The sequence below is a fragment of the Lepus europaeus genome, chromosome 4 (assembly GCF_033115175.1).
Source record: "Lepus europaeus isolate LE1 chromosome 4, mLepTim1.pri, whole genome shotgun sequence".
Taxonomy (NCBI): domain Eukaryota; kingdom Metazoa; phylum Chordata; class Mammalia; order Lagomorpha; family Leporidae; genus Lepus; species Lepus europaeus.
In genome coordinates this window covers 10,744,710-10,769,030 of record NC_084830.1, presented here as the reverse complement: position 1 = coordinate 10,769,030, position 24,321 = coordinate 10,744,710, and the positions used below count along the sequence as shown (strand labels likewise).

Genomic DNA, 24,321 nt, shown 5'->3' with positions numbered 1-24,321 from the left:
AAAATAATTCTTTTAAAAAATGTATACATTGTGGAGTGATTATAAATTCTGGTTTTAAAAGGGTGATATTCAAATTCTTAGGAATAGTCTCTGCATCCATCTTAGATTTTTGAAATTTTAATTTCTTAGAATTACCACATGTTATTTTAAGGTATTTTGTTAAGATAACAATATGTACTTGACATTGATTCTTTAGTTGGCAAACAGACTTGTTCAAATAACATTTTCATGGTTCATTTTTTTTTTTTTTTCTATTTGGTTAACAGAATCCGAATTGCTGGAATCAGGGGTATTCAAGGTGTGGTTCGCAAGACAGTTAATGATGAACTTCGGGCGACCATCTGGGAACCTCAGCATATGGATAAGATTGTTCCATCCCTCCTGTTTAACATGCAAAAGATAGAAGAAGTTGACAGGTATTAATAAAGATGTTAGAGTTCAGCCTATTATTTAACATGTGTGCTTGCTCAGTAAGCTTTGTCTTTAGTAAGATTAAAGTGGTAGTCTTGTAAAGTTGCATGAGTTTAAATATGCGTTCCTTTCTGGAGCAATTATTTATCTTAATGAGCACATTAGACTTAGCAGACCACAGATTCCTGCTTGTGCTCTTGGCCTTTATTTCTTACTAGAGTAAATTTATACTTCTTGCTTATTATTGAGCATCAGAATTGTTGTTTAGTTAATACTACTTAAAGTTTCAGATGTGAGAAATAGAAATTTTAGCTGAACTTCTGTTTTTCTTTAAGGATCCAGCATGCTTTCTCATAGGGAACTACAATGAACCAAAATAATGATGATGATAATGATAATTGCTACTCATTATTTTTTTAAACAAAAAGTTTAGATGCAGTTCATTCTGATAGATTCGGGATGGAATATTCTTTTTGGATGTATGCTAATTTTCTCTTTCACACAGTCCCATTCAGTTGCACTTAGAATTCTGTACTCTATTTCACTTTTTCAAATGCCAGACATGCTTTTCCTCTGCATTTCTGTTGCTACACACATAGATAATGTGTGGTTGATTAGGCTTCAGATGTGGAATTCTCCAATTTGACCTGTTATCTTGACCTTCCTACTGGTCTAAAAATGAGATGTAATAGCTAATACTGTGATTGAATTTATATATCCATGAAATTTATGCAAACTGCAGGATGGATTTATGCTTAATTCCTTAGACATGACTGTTTTCCAGCTTTAAGTCCTTTTCTAAAGTATGAGACTTGGTATATTTTGACACCTTCTGTATGTTTCTTATTCTTGGCACTGCTGCTGAGGCTTAATTTCCCCATCTAAAATATTTATAATTTAAAAGGTCACTAGCTAGTTGGGAACTCATTTCCCATAAATATGAATATCGAAGTCTACGGTTAGCATAAGAGAAAAAAGATTAGTTGCTGAATCTTAAGAAATTGCGGTTTTTCATAGTATAATCCCAAAAGCCATAGATAGGCCTTATTATTATTATTGTACATGAATACATTAACCTAAAATCATGTTTCAAGAGATGAACAAAACCAATACTGTATACCGAAGACATCTACATATGCAGATGTTTTACATACATACATATACAGATGTTGTAACCGAAGTTTTTTATTAATTTTGTTTTTAATTGGTATGTACCAATTTACATACTTGGGGATATATAGTTTAAATTTTAGTACATGTACACATTGTGTAAAAATCAGATCAGGGTAGTTGGTATATGTTTCATTTCATACTTTTATCATTTCTTTGTAGTCAGAACATTAAAATTGTTCCTTGTAGTTATTTTGAAATATTCAGTATTCAATGCAGTATTATTAATCGTAGTCACCCTACTGTTCAGTAATTTGCTTTTTAGTCACAGGCTGTATCATAGTTTTTAACTTCATTTTATTTTTGCCCATTTGCACTTAAACTAGGGACACCTAAAGGTGTTCTTGCTAAATGTTTGCTGTAAGGTAGAAATTGTGTCAGAGTGAACATATAGCAAGCTGCTGAACGCTTTACTTATGTGAGGGAAGTTCTGTTAGTTGGAAACAGGTTACAAAGCTGAATTTTGTTCTTATTTGAAAGGTGGTGTAATTAGCTTTGTTGGTGTTAAATTCATGTTAGAATTTAGCTTTAAAAACAAAATATCTTAACAATTCTGAGAAGTCAAGTGTATCCTGTTTAACTGTTAGAACTAATACCATCATTCTCTTTCATTGTCAGTCGCCTGGGCCCTCCTTCTTCTCCTTCTGCAGCTGATAAAGAGGAGAATCCTGCTGTGCTGGCCGAGAGCTGTTTCAGAGAACTGCTGGGTAGAGCGACTTTTGGGAATATGAATAATGCTGTTAGACCAGTTTTTGCGTAAGTAGTTGCTGTTTTCCTGATTATTTGTGACTTTGCTCTGTTAATTTTGTATTAATTGACTTACACAAGACAAATGCTTTCTTAGTTTTGTGAGTAAGATGGTACCAGAACCAATGTAGCAGTTATGGAAGTAGTATAGGATTGAGTCAGACAAGCTGTGTTCAAGTGCTGGTTCAGTCACTTAATTGGTGTTTTCCCCGCAAGTATAAGATGTTAAAATGTGCTTACTACCATGTGCCCCATGTAACTGACTGTCCCCTTGCAGACCCTGACATGTGTAGGTGCAGGGCAGTATTGATGCAGTATCCAGGTGTTCTGGTACTGCTCTGTGGTCAGATCTCTTGTTGCCAGGCTTCGATTTCTTGTTGCCATGGCTGGACTATTTGAGATCACATTCAGTCATCTGAGTATATTCTGCCTTTGATCCAGTGACTAAGAGCACGAATATTAAAGTTCTCACTGGTACTTGGGTATTTATCTACAGGTAGAATGCATTTAGAAGCTTTGAGCTTTTCTACAAGATGTTACCTCTCAAGTCATGGCAAGCCTTTGTGTTTGTAGTTCAATCATCAACAGATAGATCAATATCAGATTCTGTATCATTTATGGACTTTTTTGCTAGTCTTTATTTTGTTAAAATTCATCTTGTTCTGTTCCCCTTTTGACTATAGGGATGGCTTTATGGAACCTATAAAGTATTCTAAATGCAGCATCGAAAACTTTTTATTTAAGGCAGATGACTAACCCAGGGTTCATGTTGAGCTTTTTTTTTTTTAATTTATTTTTTATTTAGTAAATATAAATTTCCAAAGTACAGTTTATGGATTACAATGGCCTCCCACCACCCCCATAATTTCCCTCCCACTCTCACCCCTCCCTTCTCCCACTCCCTCTCCCATTCCATCACATCAAGATTCATTTTCAATTATTTTTATATACAGAAGATCGATTTAGTATATATTAAGTAAAGATTTCATCAGTTTGCACCCACACAGAAACGCAAAGTGTGAAATACTGTTTCAGTACTAGTTATAGCATTACTTCACATTGGACAACACATTAAGGACAGATCCCACGTGAGAAGTAAGTATACAGTGACTCTTGTTGTTGACTTAACAATTTGACACTCTTGTTTATGGCATCAGTAATCTCCCTAGGCTCTAGTCATGAGTTGCCAAGGCTATGGAAGCCTTTTCAGTTCATTGACTTCGATCTTATTCTGACAGGGTCATAGTCAAAGTGGAAGTTTTCTCCTCCCTTCAGAGAAAGGTACCTCCTTCTTTGATGGCCCCGTTCTTTCCACTGGGATCTCACTGGCAGAGATCTTTCATTTAGGTGTGGTGTTCCCCCCACCCCCCCCACCCCAGAATGTCTTGGCTTTCCATGCCTACAATACTCTCATGGGCTCTTCAGCCAGATCCGAATGCCTTAAGAGCTGATTCTGAGGCCAGAGTGCTATTTAGGACATCTGCCATTCTATGAGTCTGCTATGTATCCCGCTTCCTATGTTGGATTGTTCTTTCCCTTTTTGATTCTATCAGTTAGTATTAGCAGAAACTAGTCTTGTTTATGTGATCCCTTTGACTCTTAGACCTATCAGTGTGATCAATTGTGAACTGAAATTGATCACTTGGACTAGTGAGTTGGCATTGGTACATGCCACCCTGATGGGATTGTATTGGAATTCCCTGGCACGATTCTAACTCCCCCATTTGGGGCAAGTCTGATTGAGCATGTCCCAAATTGTTCTTCTCCTCCCTCTCTTATTCCCACTGTTATACTTAACAGGGATCACTTTTCAATTAAAATTTAAACACCTAAGAATAATTGTGTGTTAATTACAGAGTTCAACCAATAGTACTAGAACAAAACAAAACAAAAATACTAAAATGGATAAAGTATTACATTGTACATCAGCAGTCAGCACAAGAGTTGATCAAGTCACTGTTTCTCATAGTGTCCATTTCACTTCCACAGGTTTCCCCTTTGGTGCTTAGTTAGTTGTTGCCGATCAGGGAGAATATATGATATTTGTCCCTTCGGGACTGGCTTAATTCACTCAGCATAATGTTTTCCAGATTCCCCCATCTTGTTGCAAATGACCAGTTTTCATTGTTTTTGACTGCTGTGTAGTATTCTATAGAGTACATGTCCCATAATTTCTTTATCCAGTCTACTGTTGATGGCCATTTGGGTTGATTCTAGGTCTTAGCTATTGTGAACTGAGCTGCAATAAACATTAATATGCAGACAGCTTTTTTGTTTGCCAATTTAATTTCCTTTGAGTAAATTCCAAGGAGTGGGATGGCTGGGTTGTATGGTAGGGTTATGTTCAGGTTTCTGAGGAATCTCCAGACTGACTTCCATAGTGGCTTAACCAGTTTGCATTCCCACCAACAGTGGGTTAGTGTCCCTTTTTCCCCACATCCTCTCCAGCATCTGTTGTTGGTAGATTTCTGAATGTGAGCCACTCTGAGCGGGGTGAGGTGAAACCTCATTGTGGTTTTGATTTTCATTTCCCTGATTGCTAGTGATCTTGAACATTTTTTCATGTGTCTGTTGGCCATTTGGATTTCCTCTTTCGAAAAATGTCTCTTGAGGTCCTTGGCCCATCTCTTAAGTGGGTTTTGATGTTGTGGAGTTTCTTAATTTCTTTGTAGATTCTGGTTATCAACCCTTTATCTGTTGCGTAGTTTGCAAATATTTTTTCCCATTCTGTCAGTTGCCTCTTCACTCTCCTGACTGTTTCTTTTGCAGTACAGAAACTTCTCAATTTGTTGCAATCCCAATAGTTAATTTTGGCTTTGACTGCCTGAGCCTGCAGGGTCTTTTCTAGGAAGTCTTTGCCGGTACCTAGGGTTTCTCCAATGCTCTCCAATAATTTGATGGTGTCAAGTCGTAGATTTAAGTCTTTAATCCATGTTGAGTGAATTTTTGTGTAAGGTGTAAGGTAGGGGTCTTACTTCGTGCTTCTGCACGTGGAAATCCAGTTTTCCCAGCACCATTTATTGAATAGACTGTCCTTATTCCAGGGATTGGTTTTAAATCCTTGATCAAATATAAGTTGGCTGTAGATGTTTGGATTGATTTCCGGTGTTTCTATTCTGTTCCATTGGTCTATCTATCTGTTTCTGTACCAGTGCCATGCTGTTTTGATAACAATTGCCGTGTAGTATGCCCTGAAATCTGGTATTGTGATGCCTCCGGCTTTGTTTTTGTTGTACAAGATTGCTTTAGCTATTCGAGGTCTCCTGTGTCTCCATATGAATTTCAGCATCATTTTTTCCAGATCTGAGAAGACTGTCTTCGGTATTTTGATAGGTATTGCATTAAATATATAAATTGCTTTTGGGAGAATGGACATTTTGATGATATTGATTCTTCCAATTCTTTGAGCATGGAAGATTTCTCCATTTTTTGGTATCCTCTTCTATTTCTTTCTTTAAGGTTTTGTAATTCTCATCATAGAGATCTTTAACGTCCTTGGTTAAGTTTATTCCAAGGTATTTGACTGTTTTTGGAGCTATTGTGAATGCATTGATCTTGGAAGTTCTTCCTCGGCCATGGCATTGCCTGTGTATACAAAGGCTGTTGATTTTTGTGCATTGATTTTATATCCTGCTACTTTGCCAAACTCTTCAATGAGTTCCAGTAGTCTCTTAGTAGAGTTCTTTGGGTCCCCTAAATAAAGAATTGTATCATCTGCAAAGAGGGATAGTTTGAGTTCTTCCTTCCCAATTTGTATCCCTTTAATGTCTTTTTCTTGCCTAATGGCTCTGGCTAAAACTTCCAGAACTATGTTGAATAGCAGTGGTGAGAGTGGGCATCCCTGTCTGGTACCAGATCTTGTTGGAAATGCTTCCAACTTTTCCCCATTCAATAGGATGTTGGCCGTGGGTTTTTCATATATTGCTGTGAATGTATTGAGGAGTGTTCCTTCTATACCCAGTTTGCTTAGGGTTTTCATCATGAAAGGGTGTTGTATTTTATCAAATGCTTTCTCTGCGTCTATTGAGAGAATCATATGGTTTTTCTTCTGTCGTCTATTAATGTGGTGTATCACGTTGATTGTTTTGCGAATGTTGAACCATCCCTGCATACCAGGGATAACTCCCACTTGGTCTGGGTGGATGATCTTTCTGATGTGTTGTTGCATTCTATTGGCCAGAATTTTATTGAGGATTTTTGTGTCTATGTTCATCAGGGATATTGGTCTGTAATTCTCTTTCAATGTTGCATCTTTTTCTGGCTTAGGAATTAAGGTGATGCTGGCTTCATAGAAAGAATTTGGGAGGATTCCCTCTTTTTCAGTTGTTCTGAATAGTTTGAGAAGAATTGGAGTTAGTTCTTTAAATGTCTGGTAGAATTCAGCAGTGAATCCATCTGGTCCTGGGCTTTTCTTTGTTGGGAGGGCCTTTATTACTGTTTCCATTTCTGTCTCAGTTATGGGTCTGTTTAGGTTTTCTATGTCTTCCTGGTTCAATTTAGGTAGGTTGCATGTGCCCAGGAATCTATCCATTCCTGATAGGTTTCCCTGTTTGCTGGCATACAAGTCCTTGTAATAATTTCTGATGATTCTTTTTATTTCTGTGGTGTCTGTTGTTATGTTTCCTATTTCATCTCTGATATCTGTTAGATCCATTTCAGCTATAGTGTCATTTAAATCTACTGTCTCCTTGTTGATCTTCTGTCCTGTCGATCTGTCTATTTCTGTGAGTGCAGTATTGAAGTCCCCCAGTACTATTTTATTAGGGTCTAAGTCTCCCTTTAAGTCCCTTTACAAATCTTTTAAATAAACAGGTGCCCTGTAATTAGGTGCATATACATTGATAATTGTTAGATCTTCCTGTTGAATTGATCCCTTAATCATTATATAGTGCCCCTCTTTCTCTCTCTTAACAGTTTTTGTGTTAAAGTTTATGTTTTCCGATATTAAGATGGTTACGCCTGCTCTTTTTTCATTTCTGTTGGCATGGTATATCTTTTTCCAGCCTTTCACTTTCAGTCTGAATGCATCTTCATTGGAAAGATGTGTTTCTTGTAAGCAGCAAATCGATCAGTTTTGTTCTTTAACCCAATCAGCCAATTTGTGTCTTTTAACTGGACAGTTCAGGCCATTAATGTTCAATGTGACTATTGATAAGTGGTAACTTTGCCCTGCCATTTGCCAAAGACATTTTCTAATATATGCTTTGAATTCCCTGTGATCTTTTGCTGTGAGGTTCCCTTCCTTTACCTTCTTTCATATTGAAGGCCGTGTTTCTGTGTTTCTGTATGTAACACATCTTTAAGCATCTTCTGCAGGGCTGGACGAGTGGCGACAAATTCTTTCAATTTCTGATTGCTATGAAAGGTCTTTATTTCACCTTCATTCATAAATGAGGGCTTTGCAGGATATAATATTCTGGGCTGGCAGTTTTTCTCTCTTAGTACCTGGGCTATGTCTCGCCATTCCCTTCTAGCTTTTAGGGTTTCTGGTGAGAAGTCTTCTGTGAGTCTAATTGGAGATCCTCTGAGAGTAATCTGATGTTTCTCTGTTTCACATTTTAGGATCTTTTCTTTCTACTTCACTGTGAGAGTTTAATTACAATGTGTCGTGGTGAGGATTTGTTTTGGTCATGTTTACTAGGGGTTCTATGAGCTTCCTGTACTAGGATATCTCTGTCCTTCTCCACACCTGGGAAATTTTCTGCTAGTATCTCACTAAAAAGGCCTTGTAATCCTTTCTCCCTCTCCATGCCTTCAGGAACTCCTAGAACCCGAATGTTGGGTTTTTTAATAGTATCCTGTAGATTCCCGACAATATTTTTTAGATTTCTAATTTCCTCTTCCTCTCTTTGGTTGTCTGTATACTTTCCTGTTCTCCTTCTTCTAAGTCCGAAATTGTCTCTTCTGCTTCACCCATTCTGTTTTTAAGGCTCTCTAATGTGTTTGTCATTTGATCTGTTGAATTCTTCATTTAATTATGATTTCTCATCACTATCACAGTTTCATGTACTACTAGTTGTGTCATTTCATTTTGATTCCTCCTTAATATTTCATTTTCATGAGAGAGATTTTCTATCTTGTCCATTAAAGATTTCAGTAGTTCAAGAATTTGTTTTTGAGAACTTCTTAATTTTCTTATCAATTTTTTGAGATCCGCTTCTTGCATTTTTTCTACCTCATCATCTTCATAATCTTGAATTGGGGTGTCTTTTTCATTTGGGGGCGTCATAGTGTCTTCCTTGTTCTTGTTACCTCGGTTTTTGCGTTTGTTGTTTGGTATATTGGAAATATTCTTTGGTTTCTTCACTGTGGTGTTTTTTCTTGTTATACTGTGACTCTAGATTAAGTGGACTGTCTGCTTTCGATGGAGCCTTAGAGGCTTGAGATGGGTGTGTCCTGAGAGCTTTGTTTGGTTTCTCAGGGTTGAGGGTATGTCAAAGGTGACACTCCCAGGTTAGGCATGGTAAATCAATCAATCAATCAATCAATCTCTCTCTCTCTCTCTCTCTCTCTCTCTCTTTTGATTCAAAAGGGAAGTAATTCCGCAGAGCTGAATGGAATTCAAGGTGGTTAGCAGGCGAATGATATACCCACAGGAGCCAGAGATTGGAAGCTCTTTCCCAAGGACCACACAGGGAATCTCTACTGCCCTCAGTGTGGGCTCCAATTCTCCCAGTCTCCCACTGGGTTGCTAAGGTTACTGAATTGTAGGGTCTCTGGAGAGTACTCATGTGAATTCTGTGAGTTCTCTCCCCCACCGTCTGTTTTTTCAGTCTCAGTTCTTTAGCAACACAGATTCACTATGTCCCAATATGCTGTTATTTCACCCGCCCCCCCCCCCCCGCCCCCCGCCCCTCCAGAGTCAGGTTTTTCTGCTAGGCTCAGGGCCAGTGCAGACCTGAGGTCGCCCTGCTTATGATGCATGTCCAAAATGGCGCCTGCTCTTTGTCTTGCTCGCCTTTGAGAGGTGGGCGGAGAGAGAGAAACTCGTGTCTGTATAGGTCACCTTTTTTTTTCTCTCTCTCTTCTAGTTAGCCAGGTGAACTTTTCCCCACGGGGTTTCAAGCCTTGTTCCCTGTAGTCTCCTCTTTCCGCTTGCCCACTGGTGTCTCGGGCTATTGAGGTTCAGCTCACCTCGCGTTCCAGCGCTGGTGTGTTGAGTCTGCCGCTGGGGTCCCTAACTGTGGGCTCCCACGCTCTCCACGCAGGTCCACTGTGAATCACTAGTTCTGGAAGAGTTTCCTCTGCTGTTTCTTCCCCTACTCTTCCTTGACCCTGCAGTATCTCCACTTTTATTAAACTGTCTCTTCCCAGACTATCAGTGTGCTCCCTTCCTATTCCGCCATCTTGCCGCTCTCTCGTCCAGTATTAAGCTTTGATTACAAGAATCTGTAAACCACAGAATTAAAAATCAAAGAATCGTTAGATTTTTCAAAGAAATCTGTGATCCCCACCACTACAACTACCACTTAAAAATTGAGAGCTACTGTTTAAAGACATTTTGGACTTATGGAAATGATACTAAATCAGAACCCTACCCAATGTACTAAGGGCAGAAATGCCTGGGTTTGAGTCCTGTTTCCACATCTCTTTTCACCTTCCTGCTAATGTACAGCCTGGGAGGCAGCAGATGATGGCTCAAGTGCTTAGGTCCCAGTCATTGCTGTGGGAGACTCAGATTATGTTCTGGGCGCCAGGTTTGGGCATGGCCTAGGCCCAGCTATTGCAGGCATTTGGGGAGTGAGTCAACAAATGGAAGATCTCTGTCTGTCTTTCCCTCCCTCCCTCTCTCTTTCCCTCTCCCTGTGCCCCTCTCTGTGCCTTTTCAGTACAATGAAAATAAATAATAATTTAAAAATTTTTAATAAAAGGGTAGGTTTATTTTTTAATGTTTGTGAATATAAGAATTCTAGTTTTATTTTTAATACTGTTGTTAATCACAGTAATCTATAAAGCCTTAACAATCTAGAGAATTTGAGGAAGGTGTTCATCCTAGTAGTTAAGACATTGGTTAAGATGTCTACATCCCACATTGGAGTGTTTGGGTTTGATACTGAGCCCAGCTCCTTATTCCAGCTTCCTGCTAATACAGATTTTGGGAGGCAGTCATGGTGGCTCAAGGATTTGGGTTCCTGTGAGATGGAGATTTGGACAGCACTCCTGCTTTAGCTCCAGCCTAGCCCTAACCATTGTGGGTACTTTTTAATGAACCGTGCATGGGAGCGCTGTCTCTGTCTATATCTCTGCCTCTCAAATGAGTGAACATATAAAAAATCTAGAGGTTTAGAAAGAGGTTACCCATTGGCTGTACTTGAGTTAACTACCTTGAAGTGGGCTATGTCCTTTTCTACATAGAATTTAAGGACTTAGGGGCCAGCTCTGTGGCATAGTAGGTAAAGCTGCCGTCTGTAGTGCTGGCACTACATATGGACGCCGGTTCGAGTCCCAGCTGCTCCACTTCAGATCCAGCCCCTTGGTAATGCACCTGGGAAAGTAGTAGAAGATGGCCCAAGTGCTTGGGCCCTTGTACTCACATGGGGGACCCAGATGAAGCTCCTGGCTTTGGGCCTGGTCCACCCTGGCTATTGTGGTCATTTGGGGAGTGAACCAGCGGGTGGAAGATAATCTCTCTGTCTCTTTCTCTGTAGCTCTGCCTTTCAGATAAAATAAAGAAAGCTTTTTTAAAAAATAAGAATTTATGAACTTAAGTCCTGGGCCAGTATTGTGGCACTGAGGGTTAAGCCACCACCTGTGATGCTGACATATCAGAACACCAGTTTGAGTCTCAGCTGCTTCACTTCCCATTCAGCTCCCAGCTATAGCACCTGGGAAAGCAGCAGAAGATGGCCCAAGTGCTTGGGCACCTGCCACCCTTGTGGAAGACCTGGGTGGCCTGGTCTGGCTTCTGCCTGGCCCAGCCTTGGCGATTGAGGGCCTTTGGGGAGTGAACCAGTAGATGGTAGATCTCAATCCATCACTCTTTCTCTCACTGTGCCTTTCAAATAAATAAATTTTGTTAAAAAAAAACCCTTACATTCTGGTCATGTGTTAGTCCAATTAAATATTAATATATTTATATTGTGTATTATCTTATTAGCTAATTAGATATTGAATGCTCTCTGCAAGTAAGGTATCAGGTATTTTGAAGAATATGTACTTTAGTAACAAACTTGGTGAGTTAGTGACCACAGTAATTTTACTATACAGATTATGAGAAAAAGACAAAAAGTATTCTTGCAGTTTTCAGCAAGGAATTGATATCTAACTGTAGAATTTATTGGTGATATCTTTTGAGATAGATATACATGATACATGTTTATCAAAAATGCTCTGGAAATTTTATTTACAAAGAATGCTTTGGTTTGATATTGAAGTTGATTAATCAACCCAGATGTCCATGAACTGATGACTGGTTAAAGAAATCATGCTATAGTCACACAGTGGAATACTACTTACCTGCAAAAAAGAGTGAAATCCTGTCTTTTGCAACAAAATGGATCTAACTTGAGGCTATTATGCTTAGTGAATGAAGCCAGTACCAAAAAGACAAATACCACATATTTTCCCTGATTTGTGGTAACTAATATGCAGAGCACAAAAAATATAATGTAAATGATCACAAGTGACCTTTTGAGATGTGATTATTGTTTATAGTCCTTGTTTATACTCTTGAGGAACAGTGGTTATTCTACTTACTACTACTTGTTGAACTCTTTATTTATAGTGGAAGATTAAGCTTAAGATTATAAAGAAAATTGAAAGTATGTCATTGTTGGGGCCGGCGCTGTGGCGTAGCGGGTAAAGCTGCTGCCTGCAGTGGCAGCATCTTATATGGGCGCCAGTTCAAGACCTGGCTGCTCCACTTCCGATCAAGCTCTCTGCTGTGGCCTGGGAAAGCAGTAGTAGATGGCCCAAATCCTTGGGCCCCTGTACCCACTTGGGAGACCTGGAAGAAGCTCCTGGCTTGGGATTGGCGCAGCTCCGGTCATTGTGGCCAATTGGGGAGTGAATCAACGGATGGAAGACTCTCTCTCCCTCCCTCCCTCCCTCCCTCCCTCCCTCCCTCTCTCTCTGCCTCCCTCCCTCTCTCTCTGCCTCTCCTCTCTCTGTGTAACTGTGACTTCAAGTAAAATAAATAAATCTTGGCCGGCGCTGCAGCTCAATAAGCTAATCCTCCGCCTTGTGGCGCTGGCACACTGGGTTCTAGTCCTGGTCGGCGCGCCGGATTCTGTCCCGGTTGCCCCTCTTCCAGGCCAGCTCTCTGCTGTGGCCCGGGAGTGCAGTGGAGGATGGCCCAAGTGCTTGGGCCCTGCACCCCATGGGAGACCAGGAGAAGCACCTGGCTCCTGCCTTCTGATCGGCACGGTGCGCTGGCCGCAGCGCGCCAGCCGCGGCGGCCATTGGAGGGTGAACCAACGGCAAAAAGGAAGACCTTTCTCTCTGTCTCTCTCTCTCACTGTCCACTCTGCCTGTCAAAAAATAAATAAATAAATAAATAAATCTTAAAAAAAAAAAGTATGTGATTTTAAGAATTAACAGAAATAAGAAGGAGGTGGGAGAGTAGGAGGCAGGGAGGGAGGGTGTGGTGAGAAGTATCATCATACTTAAAACTGTATATGTGAAACACCAAAAATATGTCAGTGCAAAAATTTAAAAAAAGAAAGGAGGAGGGAGGTTTGAGGGAGAGAAGAAGTTATCGTTATATCCTTAGAATTGTATTCATGGAATATGTGAAATCTGTATTCTTTGTATTAACAAAATTAAATAATTAAAATTTCAGTTATTTAGTAAAGCAAATAGATGATTCAGTAGGAAATTTGACTATCTCCCTTTAACCAACAGTGAACACAAGACACTGATACCATTAAGGAGTTAGTGTGGGAAAAGAAGAAAAAGTTTAGGCTACACTGTAGAGATCTTAAGAGTTTTATATTTAAATCTGTAGGCAGTAGTGGAGATTTTGGCTCCAAGGTATGAAATGGTCAGAATTGCCCTTTGAAGGAATTAACCTTTTCTCTCTGTCTCTCCCTCTATCTCTGTTAACTCTGCCTTTCATATAAATAAATAAACCTTAAAAAAGGCAGGTGGGGGTAGGGGCAGTGATATGGTTGTGCATTTAGTAAAAGCTGCCACCCGTGACACCAGTGCTGATTCAAGTTCCCACTGCTCTGCTTTCCATCCAGCTCCCTGCCAATGTGCCTTGGAAAGCCTAGTACCTGCCACCCACGTAGGAAACCAAGAGAGAGTTCCAGGCTCCCGCTTTCTGCCTGTCCCAGCCCAAGCTGTGTCGCTGTTTGGGGGTGAACCAGCTGGATCTGAAGTGGAGCTGCGGGGACTCAAACCATTCTCATATGGGATGTCAGCCTCCAGGCAGCAGCTTAAATCACTGTGCCACAGTGCTGACCCCAGAAGAGTTTTTAAAAATTCTTTTCCACTTAATTCTCCCTTAACTTAATTTAAACCTACAATTTTCTTTATTATCTTAATAACAACATTGCTACTTCCTTGTATAGTATTCTTAGATACTGAAAAAATGTGTTGTGTGCCCCCTGTTGATTAAAAGTGTGATACTCAAAATTTCTATTTTATAATTTATTGTCTGTACTAACTCAAGTAACATTTGAAATAAACATGCTTCATTGTTGAACTGAAGGATTTTTTTTTTCTACAGATAAAATTTCCAGAGCAATTTTATTCATTTTAAGAACCATTTTTCTAGAGTCATTCATTAACTAGAAATAAAATATCTCCCATGTTCCTGGCCTGGCTACTGGCTGAGTGATTGAAGTCTCTGGAAAAAAAAAATTTTTTTTAAGGATTTATTTATTTTACTTGAAAGTAAGAGAGAGGAGAGGCAGAGAGAGATAGAGGTCTTCTATCTGCTGGTTCACTCCCCAGAGGGTCACAATGGCCGGAGCTGTGTCGATCAAAGCCAGGAGTCACAAGCTTCCTCTGGGTTTTCCACGTGGGTGCAGGGGTCCAAGGACTTGGGCCATCCTCTACTGCTCTCCCAGGCCATAGCAGAGAGCTGGATCGAAAGTGGGGCAGCCGGGTCTTGAACCAGTGCCCATATGGGATGCCGGCACTCCAGGCCAGGGCATTAACCTGCTGCGCCATAGCGCTGGCCCCTGGAAAGATTTCTGTTTTTTTGCGGTTCCCCTCAGAGCCAAAGTCAAGACAGGCAAGCTTCAACATTCTACTACTTTTTTTTTTTTTTTCATTTCTATGAACTTATTTTTTTCTTTTATATTTAAAATTGAACAATTATGTGAATATGGAAGGTTCACCCCGATCTTTTGAGGGTCTAGCTTTAGGGGTTCTGAGTTGATGCTAGGATGGCTGATCTCAAATTATAGCCTGTCCTTCCTGGGTGGGCCCTAAGCTTTGTCTCCAGTCTCTGGTGTGTACAGCCTTGAGGCTCTTGGCTCTGGGCCCTGGAGACCTGAGGCTGTGTCCAGGACAGCTGCTGCCATCAGTGTACTCACTTCTGCAGAGGCTTGCCTGCTGGTTTGGTTGAGAGAATTTTCTTCCTTGCTACTTCTGGGTATTTAAAAGTCATATATAATCTGCTATTTTATCTTTTTTTTTTTTTTTTTGACATGGTTTGGCAGTTGAGGGATATAAATTCTTATTTTTGGAAACCTTTACCTTCTTTCAGATGTTCTGAGTGTTAAGCTTTTCAATATCGTTGACAATTCTAGAGGAAGAAACTGTAATAAGACAAGAAAATCCTTAAAGTAATTTTTGTTATTTACAGGCATTTAGATCATCACAAACTGTGGGATCCCAATGAATTTGCAGTTCACTGCTTTAAAATTATAATGTATTCTATTCAGGTAAGTTTTGGTTAACTATATAAGTATTTTTATTTAAGTAATTTTGTTTCTGTATAGATAAGCACATCATCAGATATACAGTAAGCTGTAGGATGTAAAACATGTTTTTAATATGTATATTTTTCTCATTTCTCATTTTCTAATATGAAAAATATATAATAAAAACTAAATTTTATGATGATGCTTTTTATTGTGCATTTAACTATATGTATTTTTATTTTACTGATGGATTAGTATTGCATTTGATATTTATTGTAACAGCGTGTAGCTGGTAATAACAGCTAGCATTTACTGAGTATTGGCTATGGCTCCTTGGGATAGTACATGTAAGAACTGTTAGTCGTTACGGAAACTGATGGTGAAACACTTGGCTCCTGTAGGCAACCATCCTGGTTCTTATCTAAACCTGAACAGTCCTGGCCAGCTCTTAATTTAATAGTGACTTCAGATCCTTTTTTACACAATTTACATTTTTAGTACTTAAAACATCACCATTACTTAAAAGGAGTTGTCAGAAGCAGCACAGATATTAACACAGGTCATACCAGGATTTGCACTGTGGATGTGCTGTTTACTCGTTATATGAACTTGGGAAAATTGTTCAGCCTCTCAGATTACTATATTCCTCATCTATAAGAAGAAACTTTTAACTTACACCTTAAATGGTTGACTTATACATTAAAGTAGAACCTTATATCAGGTGCTGGCTGTGTCCCTTGACATGGCTCATAGTCTTACCTGGTTTAGCTCATTTAATTCTCCTTTGCCTATAAACTGGACATTGAAATCTTTACCTAATATATACTAAACTGATCTTCTGTATATAAAGAGAATTGAAAATGAATCTTTACATGAATGGAAGGGGAAAGGGAGCGGGAAAGGGGAGGGTTGCGGGCGGGAGGGAAGTTATGGGAGGGGGGAAGCCATTGTAACCCATAAGCTATACTTTGGAAATTTATATTCATTAAATAAAAGTTTAATAAAAAAAAAAGTCAGAAAATTAACTTCCCGAAAGGTCAAGTAATGACTCAAGTATACACAAGTAGAAAGTGAAGCAGGATTCAAATTCTGATCATTTTATTCTGGAATTCCTATTCTGAAGTAACCATTAAGTTAAGATTGATATCAAATGCCTAACATAAAGTGTTCAATAAGTGATAGTTATTATAAAGTTGATCTGGTTATATGGAAGAGTAATTGTTAAGTTTAGTTTTAACATAGAAGTAGATCTGACAGTCTGTACACATAAACTAGGGTCTTTTCTGGCCTTGTGTTTTTCTGTCGTTCACCCTCCTTCATTCAGATTTAATTGCACGATGAAATTTTTTTATAGAAATGAAGAAAATAAATTATAATGTTGTAAAAACTTAGGAATCAACATTTATTAATTAAATGTTCATAAAATGTCTTCTGATCTACACAGTGCTTTAAAAATATTTGTAATTACACCATACATTTTATGAAGTTCATTAATTAAGAATTAAATATTAGTGTCCAACAGAATATGAATTTCTGTCTAATAAGACTATCTTGGTACAGTTCAAACTGATCATAGACTTTTTTAAAATTTCAATTTAGTATAAAATTAATAGAGGTATGATTCTTAGATAATTTTTCAGTCTTCTCAAAACAAATTGGCTATCCCTGACCAGGGTTTATATCCTTAAGAGATTAAATAGTTCCAAATACAGTAGGCAGGACATTTGTGGTACAAGGAAAATATTTTGTTTAAGCCTGGTCTTCTGTGCTAAATTGATTAATGGGGGTTAGTAAGGTATGATTAAGAGGTGGAATCCAGTATCAGCCTAGAATTCTCTTCCTAGGCCCTTCCTTTGAGTTTCTGTTTGTGCTTGCATAGACTAATTGAGCTGAACCTGCCTCCTAGGGCTGTTTGTGCAAGCAACACTTATAAAGGGAACGCTGGGGAAAGGTTGATTGACAGGTACTAGATTATAGTTAGAAGTAAGTTTTGGAGTTTTCTATAGTAGGGTGATTATAGATAATGTACTGTACATTTTTTCTGTTTAGAAAAATATAGAAAATAAGGCAAACTGTCATTGTATAAAGTTCAGCTATCAGAAACACAGAGCTACTTTGGCGAGAAGTTCAGTTTCAGGTTGTAATGTGTATAATGTTCCTCTGTTCTAATACAACTGTAGCTGAAGCGGTGATGAAAATGCAAACTTAGTTTTCACTTTGCATTGTTATAAAAGGAGACGTGCTATGGCACAAATGCCAGAAATACGGGGATGTGAAATTTATCATGTTGATGGAGCTGCAAGGGAATTTTTCATTTTTGAGCAGAGCAGCCATTATGTGTAGGATGCTCTCTTAATAAAAATAAACACTCCAAAGAAGAAAAAATAAGTAATTAACTTGAAAACAGTGCAGCTTGGAGTCTGTCTGAAGGCACACACTAATAGGGAGCTTCAGGATCACAGGCCATTTCTTTTTACAGCTTGGTACAGGACTGGAGTTATGCTCATGTCACAGGACCATGCTACTGTTGTTTTTTAATAAATGTTCCTTGGAATCAAACAAACATTTTTCTGACTGCCTTTTTTTTGTGGTTGATTCTAGTATCATTCACTGTGATTGATTGTGATTGTGAAAAGAATTGTGCCAGAATGCATATACTGTTCCTTCATCTTTGTATTATTTTGTTTATTTTAGGCTCAGTATTCTCATCATGTGATCCAGGAGATTCTAGGACACCTTGATGCTTGTAAAAAAGATTCTCCACGGGTTCGTGCGGGTATTATTCAGGTTCTGTTAGAGGCTGTTGCCATTGCTGCTAAAGGCTCCATAGGTGAGTGTCTTTTTTTTTTGTAAGATAATAAAATGATGCATTAATATATTTCAAGGCATTTTAGTAGATTATGAAAAAACAACTTAATAAAATTGCTATCCATTTTAAAATGTGCTATAAATTTCTCTTAAAAGTTTGAATCCAAGTTATTATTTTCAGGCTGCTTTTGTGTCCAAACATGTCCCTCCAAACCACTCTCTCCTTCCCTTCCTTTAGGTTTTGAGTATGTACTGAACATTGGGAGAATACAGATAAAAGAAACTGAAACTTACTGTGGTTAGACAAGCCACCTGATACTATAAGGCAGATTTTAATCATATATCTTGAGAAAACCGGTATCAAGAGAAGAGAGGGAATTGGGATTAGCATGAGCAAAATATTATGAGTCTCATATGACTTGAATGTATGATGTTGGAAACAAATCAGAGAAGTGGTTTTAAAATGAAATTTCAGCTAGGTTGTAGATTTAGTTCTGTAGTTGATTGACAGTCTTTAAAGACTTATTGTAGTTTTTGTCAGAAATGTACTAGGATAATTTATCTAGCAATAAAATGTAGGGCTCATTAGAGTCAAGTCAATATCATTATTGTAGATGTGAGAGAAAGGACTTGCCAATTGGATAGCAACAGTAGAGATGAAAATTATAAAGTCAGTAGAATTCGGTAATTGGCTGATTAGAGGTGACAGGTCAAAGTATGACCTTTCACCTATGTGTGATTAGAAAAATGCAAGGATTCTTAATAGGGATATGAAACTTCAGAAGGAGAATCTGGTTAGGGTCTCTTTGTTTCAAAATTAAAGTAGAAATATAGCAACTAATGAAATATTCTAATATCCTCTCAGTGTCAAATGGTATTTTGACTATGAACTTTTTATTATTTATCTTAAACTGACCTCAGATTGGTGAAGCAGATTATTGACATGCAAGCTATTGAATTCATAAAATAATAAATTAATAATCCATCAATAAATTATTGATTTAATTAGAAATGATAGATTGTTTGATAAGAGTATGAAAGGAGACGCTGATGATACCTTGAGCCATCATAATTGCTCATGTCTGTTGTGTGTTAGGTACTGTGTGCCAGTGTTTGTACATTTGAAGGAGCATGTGAACCTGGAGCTATGCTGAAGGAGTCCCAGTGGAGAGGGGGGAATAGAAATGAAATCTACAGATTAAGACATCCTGTTATAGAGGCAGTGGTAGGGCTCTCTGGAGAATTCATAGAACAAAAATCAGCAATTTCAGTTTAGCTTAGTCTGATAAATTGGCTAGTATAAGTCTCATAACTGAGGCAGCATTGTCTTTCTTCCATCTCACTAGATGCTAAGTAAGTTTCTCTGGGACAGTGAACTGTATATTGTAATCATATAGATTCAGATCGACCAGTCAACAGTCAAGCTAATTGTCTCAGTCCACATTACTCTGAGTAGACAAGATTAGATAGGTAGGAAGTTTTTGGTAACCTTTATATGCCACTGCACATTTTGTTTGGATTATAGCAGAGATTTAAACAGTAAGCTTCTCATAGATATCCTATAAATGTTTGTGTTAAAATGGAGGTACTTTATTATTTAGGTATTTTTCTCTTTTGTTTTAATGGACTGGTTAGTTCATAAATTATTATATATTTCATCATTTAGAAACTAATCAAAAACTCTAATGAGAAATATGAGAATTGATTTTGATCTACTCATCTAAGTGATTCTTCACAGGGCCCACCGTGCTGGAAGTGTTCAATACCCTATTGAAGCATCTGCGTCTCAGTGTTGAATTTGAAGCAAACGATTTACAGGGGGGACCTACAGGTAGTGCCAACTTAAGCACAAGTTCCAAAGACAATGACGAGAAGATTGTGCAGAACGCTATCATCCAAACAATAGGTGAGTGCAAGTCACTTTCCAATAATACTATAATGGAAAACGCTGGTTAAAAAAGCTCTCACTTAAAGTACTTTTACAGTACTGTTGTTAAAGAAGGCTGGCAGCTTAGATTCTAAACTATATTTAGAAAGTAAACCTGCATAAGAATGGGACAAAGAATGCTGCTTTCCCTTACCAGATTCATTTATTGAGAGCTGTAATGCCATTTACTTTTTCATTTGCTCTTCCCAGTCTCCCCAACCCCAGCCCCAGCCCCATCTGTCATCTCCTCCTCCCTCTTCCCTCCAACACTCCCTCTCCCATTCTTTCTCATTCCATTCCCTTCTTTCCACTTTCTTTCCCTCTCAGCAAATGTGTGTGTATATGTTTAAAATATATACATATATACACACGTATACTTTTCTCCTAAATCACTGGATATAGTAAGTTGAATACATCATGCCTTACATAATAAGACTAAAGTTACCCGTATCCGTAAATTTAACATTGGTACAATACTTTAATCAACCTTCCATATTTCAGTTTTGTCACTAGGCTCAATAATGTCCTTTATAGCTCTTTTCTCCTTGGGTCCAAAACCCAGTCAGGATCATATATTGTATTTAGTTATAGTATGTCTTTAGCTCCATTAGTGTGGGACATTTTATTATGGCATAGGAATTTTTTTAAGATTTAGTTATTTACTTGAAGATTTATTTACATACTTAAAAGGCAGAGTTACATAGATACCTTTCATCCACTGGTTCACTCCCCAAATGGCCGTGACCACTAGCCAGGCTGAAGCAAGAGCTAGAAGCTTCTTCCAGGTCTCTCATGTGGTTTCAAGGGCCCTAGCACTTGAGCCATCTTCCCCTGCTTTCTCAGGCACATTAGCATGGAGCTGGATCAGAAGTGCAGCAGCCAAGACACAAACTGGTGCTCCGATGGGATCCAGAGCCGCAGGCAGCGGCTTAACCCGCTGTGCCACGATGCTGGCCCCACTTCTCCTTTTTTTTTTTTTTTTTTTTTGTCTCATATTTCCCCATGATTAACTTCAGGTTACACAGTCCTGTCTGGAATACTGCATTTGTGATATGTTCTTGTCAGAGCAGCACATCCAAAGGTATACGGCATACATGTGCTTCTCACTGGTGAAGGTAATTTTGATTAGTCAGTGTGTTTTCCTATTTCTTCACTGTGTAGTTTGAGTTTTTTGGACAAGTAATAAGCAGAAATATTCTGCCTTTTATCTAAACTTTCCCTACATTTAGCATACAATTCTATTCTTTCCTAAACCAGTCTTTTACCATGATGGCTGCAAAATAGTGGATTTTAAAGTTGAGCATTCTGAGGGCCAGCACTGTAGCGCAGCTGGTAAAAGCACCCCTTGCGGTGCTGGCATTCCCATATGGGTGCCATTTTGAGACCCTGCTGCCCCACTTCCAATCCAGCTCTCTGCTGTGGCCTGGGAAAGCAGTGGAAGACGGCCCAAGTCCTTGGGCCCCTGCAGCTGCATGCGAGACCTGGAAGAAGCTCCTGGGTCCTGGCTTCAGATTGGTGCAGCTCCGGCCGTTGCAGCCATCTGGGGAGTAAACCAGCGGATAAGAGACCTCTCTCACTCTCTCTGCCTCTGCATCTCTGTAACTCCGCCTTTGAAATAAATAAATCAATATTAAAATAAAGTTGAGCACTCCTTCCACAACTACCTATTGGTGCTCAGTGCATTATTATAAGCACAAGCATCGTTTTCTACCTTTGAACATATATATACAAATGAAAGAGCTTCCTTTAAAAAAAAAAAAAAAAAAAGGCCTGGGACTGGTGCTGTAGCGCAGTGGGTTAACGCCCTGGCCTGAAGCACTGGCATCCTATATGGGTGCCAGCTCGAGACCTGGCTGATCCACTTCCGATCCAGCTCTCTGCTGTGGCCTGGGAAAGCAATGGAAGATGGCCCAAGTCCTTGGGCCCCTGCAACCCTGTGTGAAACCCAGAAGAGGCTCAAGGCTCCTGGCTCCTGGCCAGGATTGGCACAGCTCTGGCCATTGCGGCCAGTTGAGGAGTGAACCATCAGATGGAAGACCTCTCCTCCCTCCCCCCTCCCTCCCTCCCTCCCTCTCTCCCTCCCTCTTTCTCCTCTCCTCTCCTCTTCTCTCTCTCTCTCTCTCTCTCTCTCTCTCTCTCTCTCTCTCTCTGCCTGCCTCTCCTCTCTCTGTGTAACTCTGACTTTCAAATAAATAAATCCTAATAAAAAATAAAAAAATGCCTTAAGAGTGTATTTTCTTGGAAAATGAAATAACCTGACTGTAGATAAATAAGTTAAAGCAACCAAGCTGTTTTCTATTTCAACACCTCCCTCCACCAATATTTTCTTCAGAATAGCCAGATCATATTTTGCTGTAACTACTTGAGTGGAGTGCTATGATAATTTCAAAATTGGTTTATATTTATAGAGTATAGTACCTATATACTTGGAACTAGGTTTACGCCTTTTATCTGGGTAGTTTTCTACTTGGCTACCTCTTTGATACTTCTTTGGAATACTTAATACAAAGTTTCTCCTTATCTTATTTCTGAAGTTTTATGAACTTGGACACATGCATTCTGCATCCCCATTCAATTCCTACATATTGAACCCAATGTCTATGCCAGGTCCTGTGCCAGGGCTTCATGATGCACGCAGCTGTCACCTTGCTGGAGATGTTTAACTGATCTGCCTAGTGTGGTACCTCTATTTCACCTTCTTGCAGTTTTTCTCATAATGTGTATAGAAATGGTCTTCATGAGAGGCAACGCGTTGGAGTATCTTTTCCAGTATACTCTCTAGTGGGATAAATGTGTAAGATTTGGGGATTGACTAAAAAGACCATATAAAATAAAGTTAAGCTTTACCTTGGAGCTTCAGTGAATTAGAGACATTGTAATTACTGCTTAAAACTGTTACTATCAACGTAAAGTGAACCTAGTTTCTGTGGTGACTCTTGTATTTATTTGTATTATTTGGGGATTTTCTGTGATATTCTAAGATGATATACCAAAACAGCTAATCTTATTCTCATAGAATTAATTTAGATGGTTTTTATAACTTCTGATTAATTCAGTATTACTGTTTTACTCTATTTAGTTTTTTTGTTTCTCAAGGATTTTGTTACAAAATGTGTGTAGGCAGACTCAGTATTTCTATAATAAAGCACATTCAGAGTAACGGGAGAATTTAAACATGAGAGAAAAGAAATGCAGTGTGACACAATGAATAAAGTTTTCCTTTTTAAAAAAAAAGTCACACCTCTGACTTTTCTTAGTATTTTCTTTTAGAATTTCTTATACTCTGGTAGTTCCCAGGTGATGTGGATTCTCTTGTGGGAGGGCCATGGAACAAGACTGCTGTAGTTTTTAGACTTTAGGTTAGGAGGCTGTTGGCCACGTCCTTCTTTTTTTGAAACAGGAATGTCTCTCTGTCGTGTTCTTTCCTGGGTCCATTGACCTTTCTGTTCAGTGCACCAACCACAAACAATGAGTGTGAAGAACGAGTGCTGCCCTAGACTCCTTCCTCACAGTTGATCATGTTGCAGACTGCTGCCAGATTGTACGTTAAGAAAATAAATTGTAAATAAATTGTAAAGCATAAGTTCCTTCCTACTGTGACTATTTTCAGTTCTTCAGCAGTCTTATTTTTATCTAATCAATACCAGCCTCAGTTGACCTTATATTTGGAAAAGAAAAATAAATTTTCCCTCATTGATTCTTAAAATTTTCTGTAACTTGGAATTAGCTCGGAATCTTAAAAAACTGATGCTTGGACTCCTACCCACTGATACTCTGACTTAATTAGTTTGGTGTATGACCTGAGCACTGGCATTTTCAGAGTTTCCTAGGTAATTCTGATATGCAGCAAAGTTTGGGGACTACTGGGTTAGAGCAAACTATTCCACACCTTTGAAAAGCATGATGTGTGACTATGGACTAAGGGTAGGAGTGCTGTCATATGGAGAGGCATCGGTGGTGCTTGATAGGTGGTCAGTCTGTGCCAGGTGCTATGGTAATCAGAAGTGCATGCTATTTTATGTTCTTGTGCAAATGGCTGACGTTGGGAACAGAAAAACAGTATCCAGTTTTCTGCATTGTTTAGGAACATATCTAATTGGGTGCTTAGTTAAAAGTAGCTTCTTAACAGGAAGAATAACATACTAATAGCAGACTTTGGAAATAAATAGCCATTTCTTGAGGCCTTAATATTAGCTGTGTAATTTCTTACAGTAGTTCTTAAGTCTCTTGACCTCATTTCCACAGAAGAAACTAGACAAATAATAATACCTAGACTCATAAGGCTGCTTTGAAGATTCAAATACGAAATAGATTCTTGTTTTATTAAAGAGTACTCATTAAATATTAGCTAGTATAATATACTTTATGCAGATGAAGTAATGTTAAGATAATGAGATTTTTGATTGCTAGTCTGATTTTGGGAGATGACTTTTACCCCTAAGT

The 24,321-nt window shown here is 38.8% G+C and overlaps 1 protein-coding gene across 4 annotated transcripts in view; it reads left to right on the top strand.

Moving 5' to 3' along the window:
* The window catches only part of EFR3A (EFR3 homolog A), a 135,650-nt gene that overhangs the window by 72,483 nt on the left and 38,846 nt on the right, over nt 1-24,321 (top strand). For all 4 annotated transcript variants that reach the window (XM_062187976.1, XM_062187977.1, XM_062187978.1 and 1 more), the window contains 5 exons: nt 267-416; nt 2,200-2,337; nt 15,086-15,164; nt 17,838-17,973; nt 19,690-19,857. In XM_062187976.1, the coding sequence (XP_062043960.1) occupies nt 267-416; nt 2,200-2,337; nt 15,086-15,164; nt 17,838-17,973; nt 19,690-19,857 (671 nt within the window). The remainder of the gene's footprint in view (nt 1-266; nt 417-2,199; nt 2,338-15,085; nt 15,165-17,837; nt 17,974-19,689; nt 19,858-24,321) is intronic.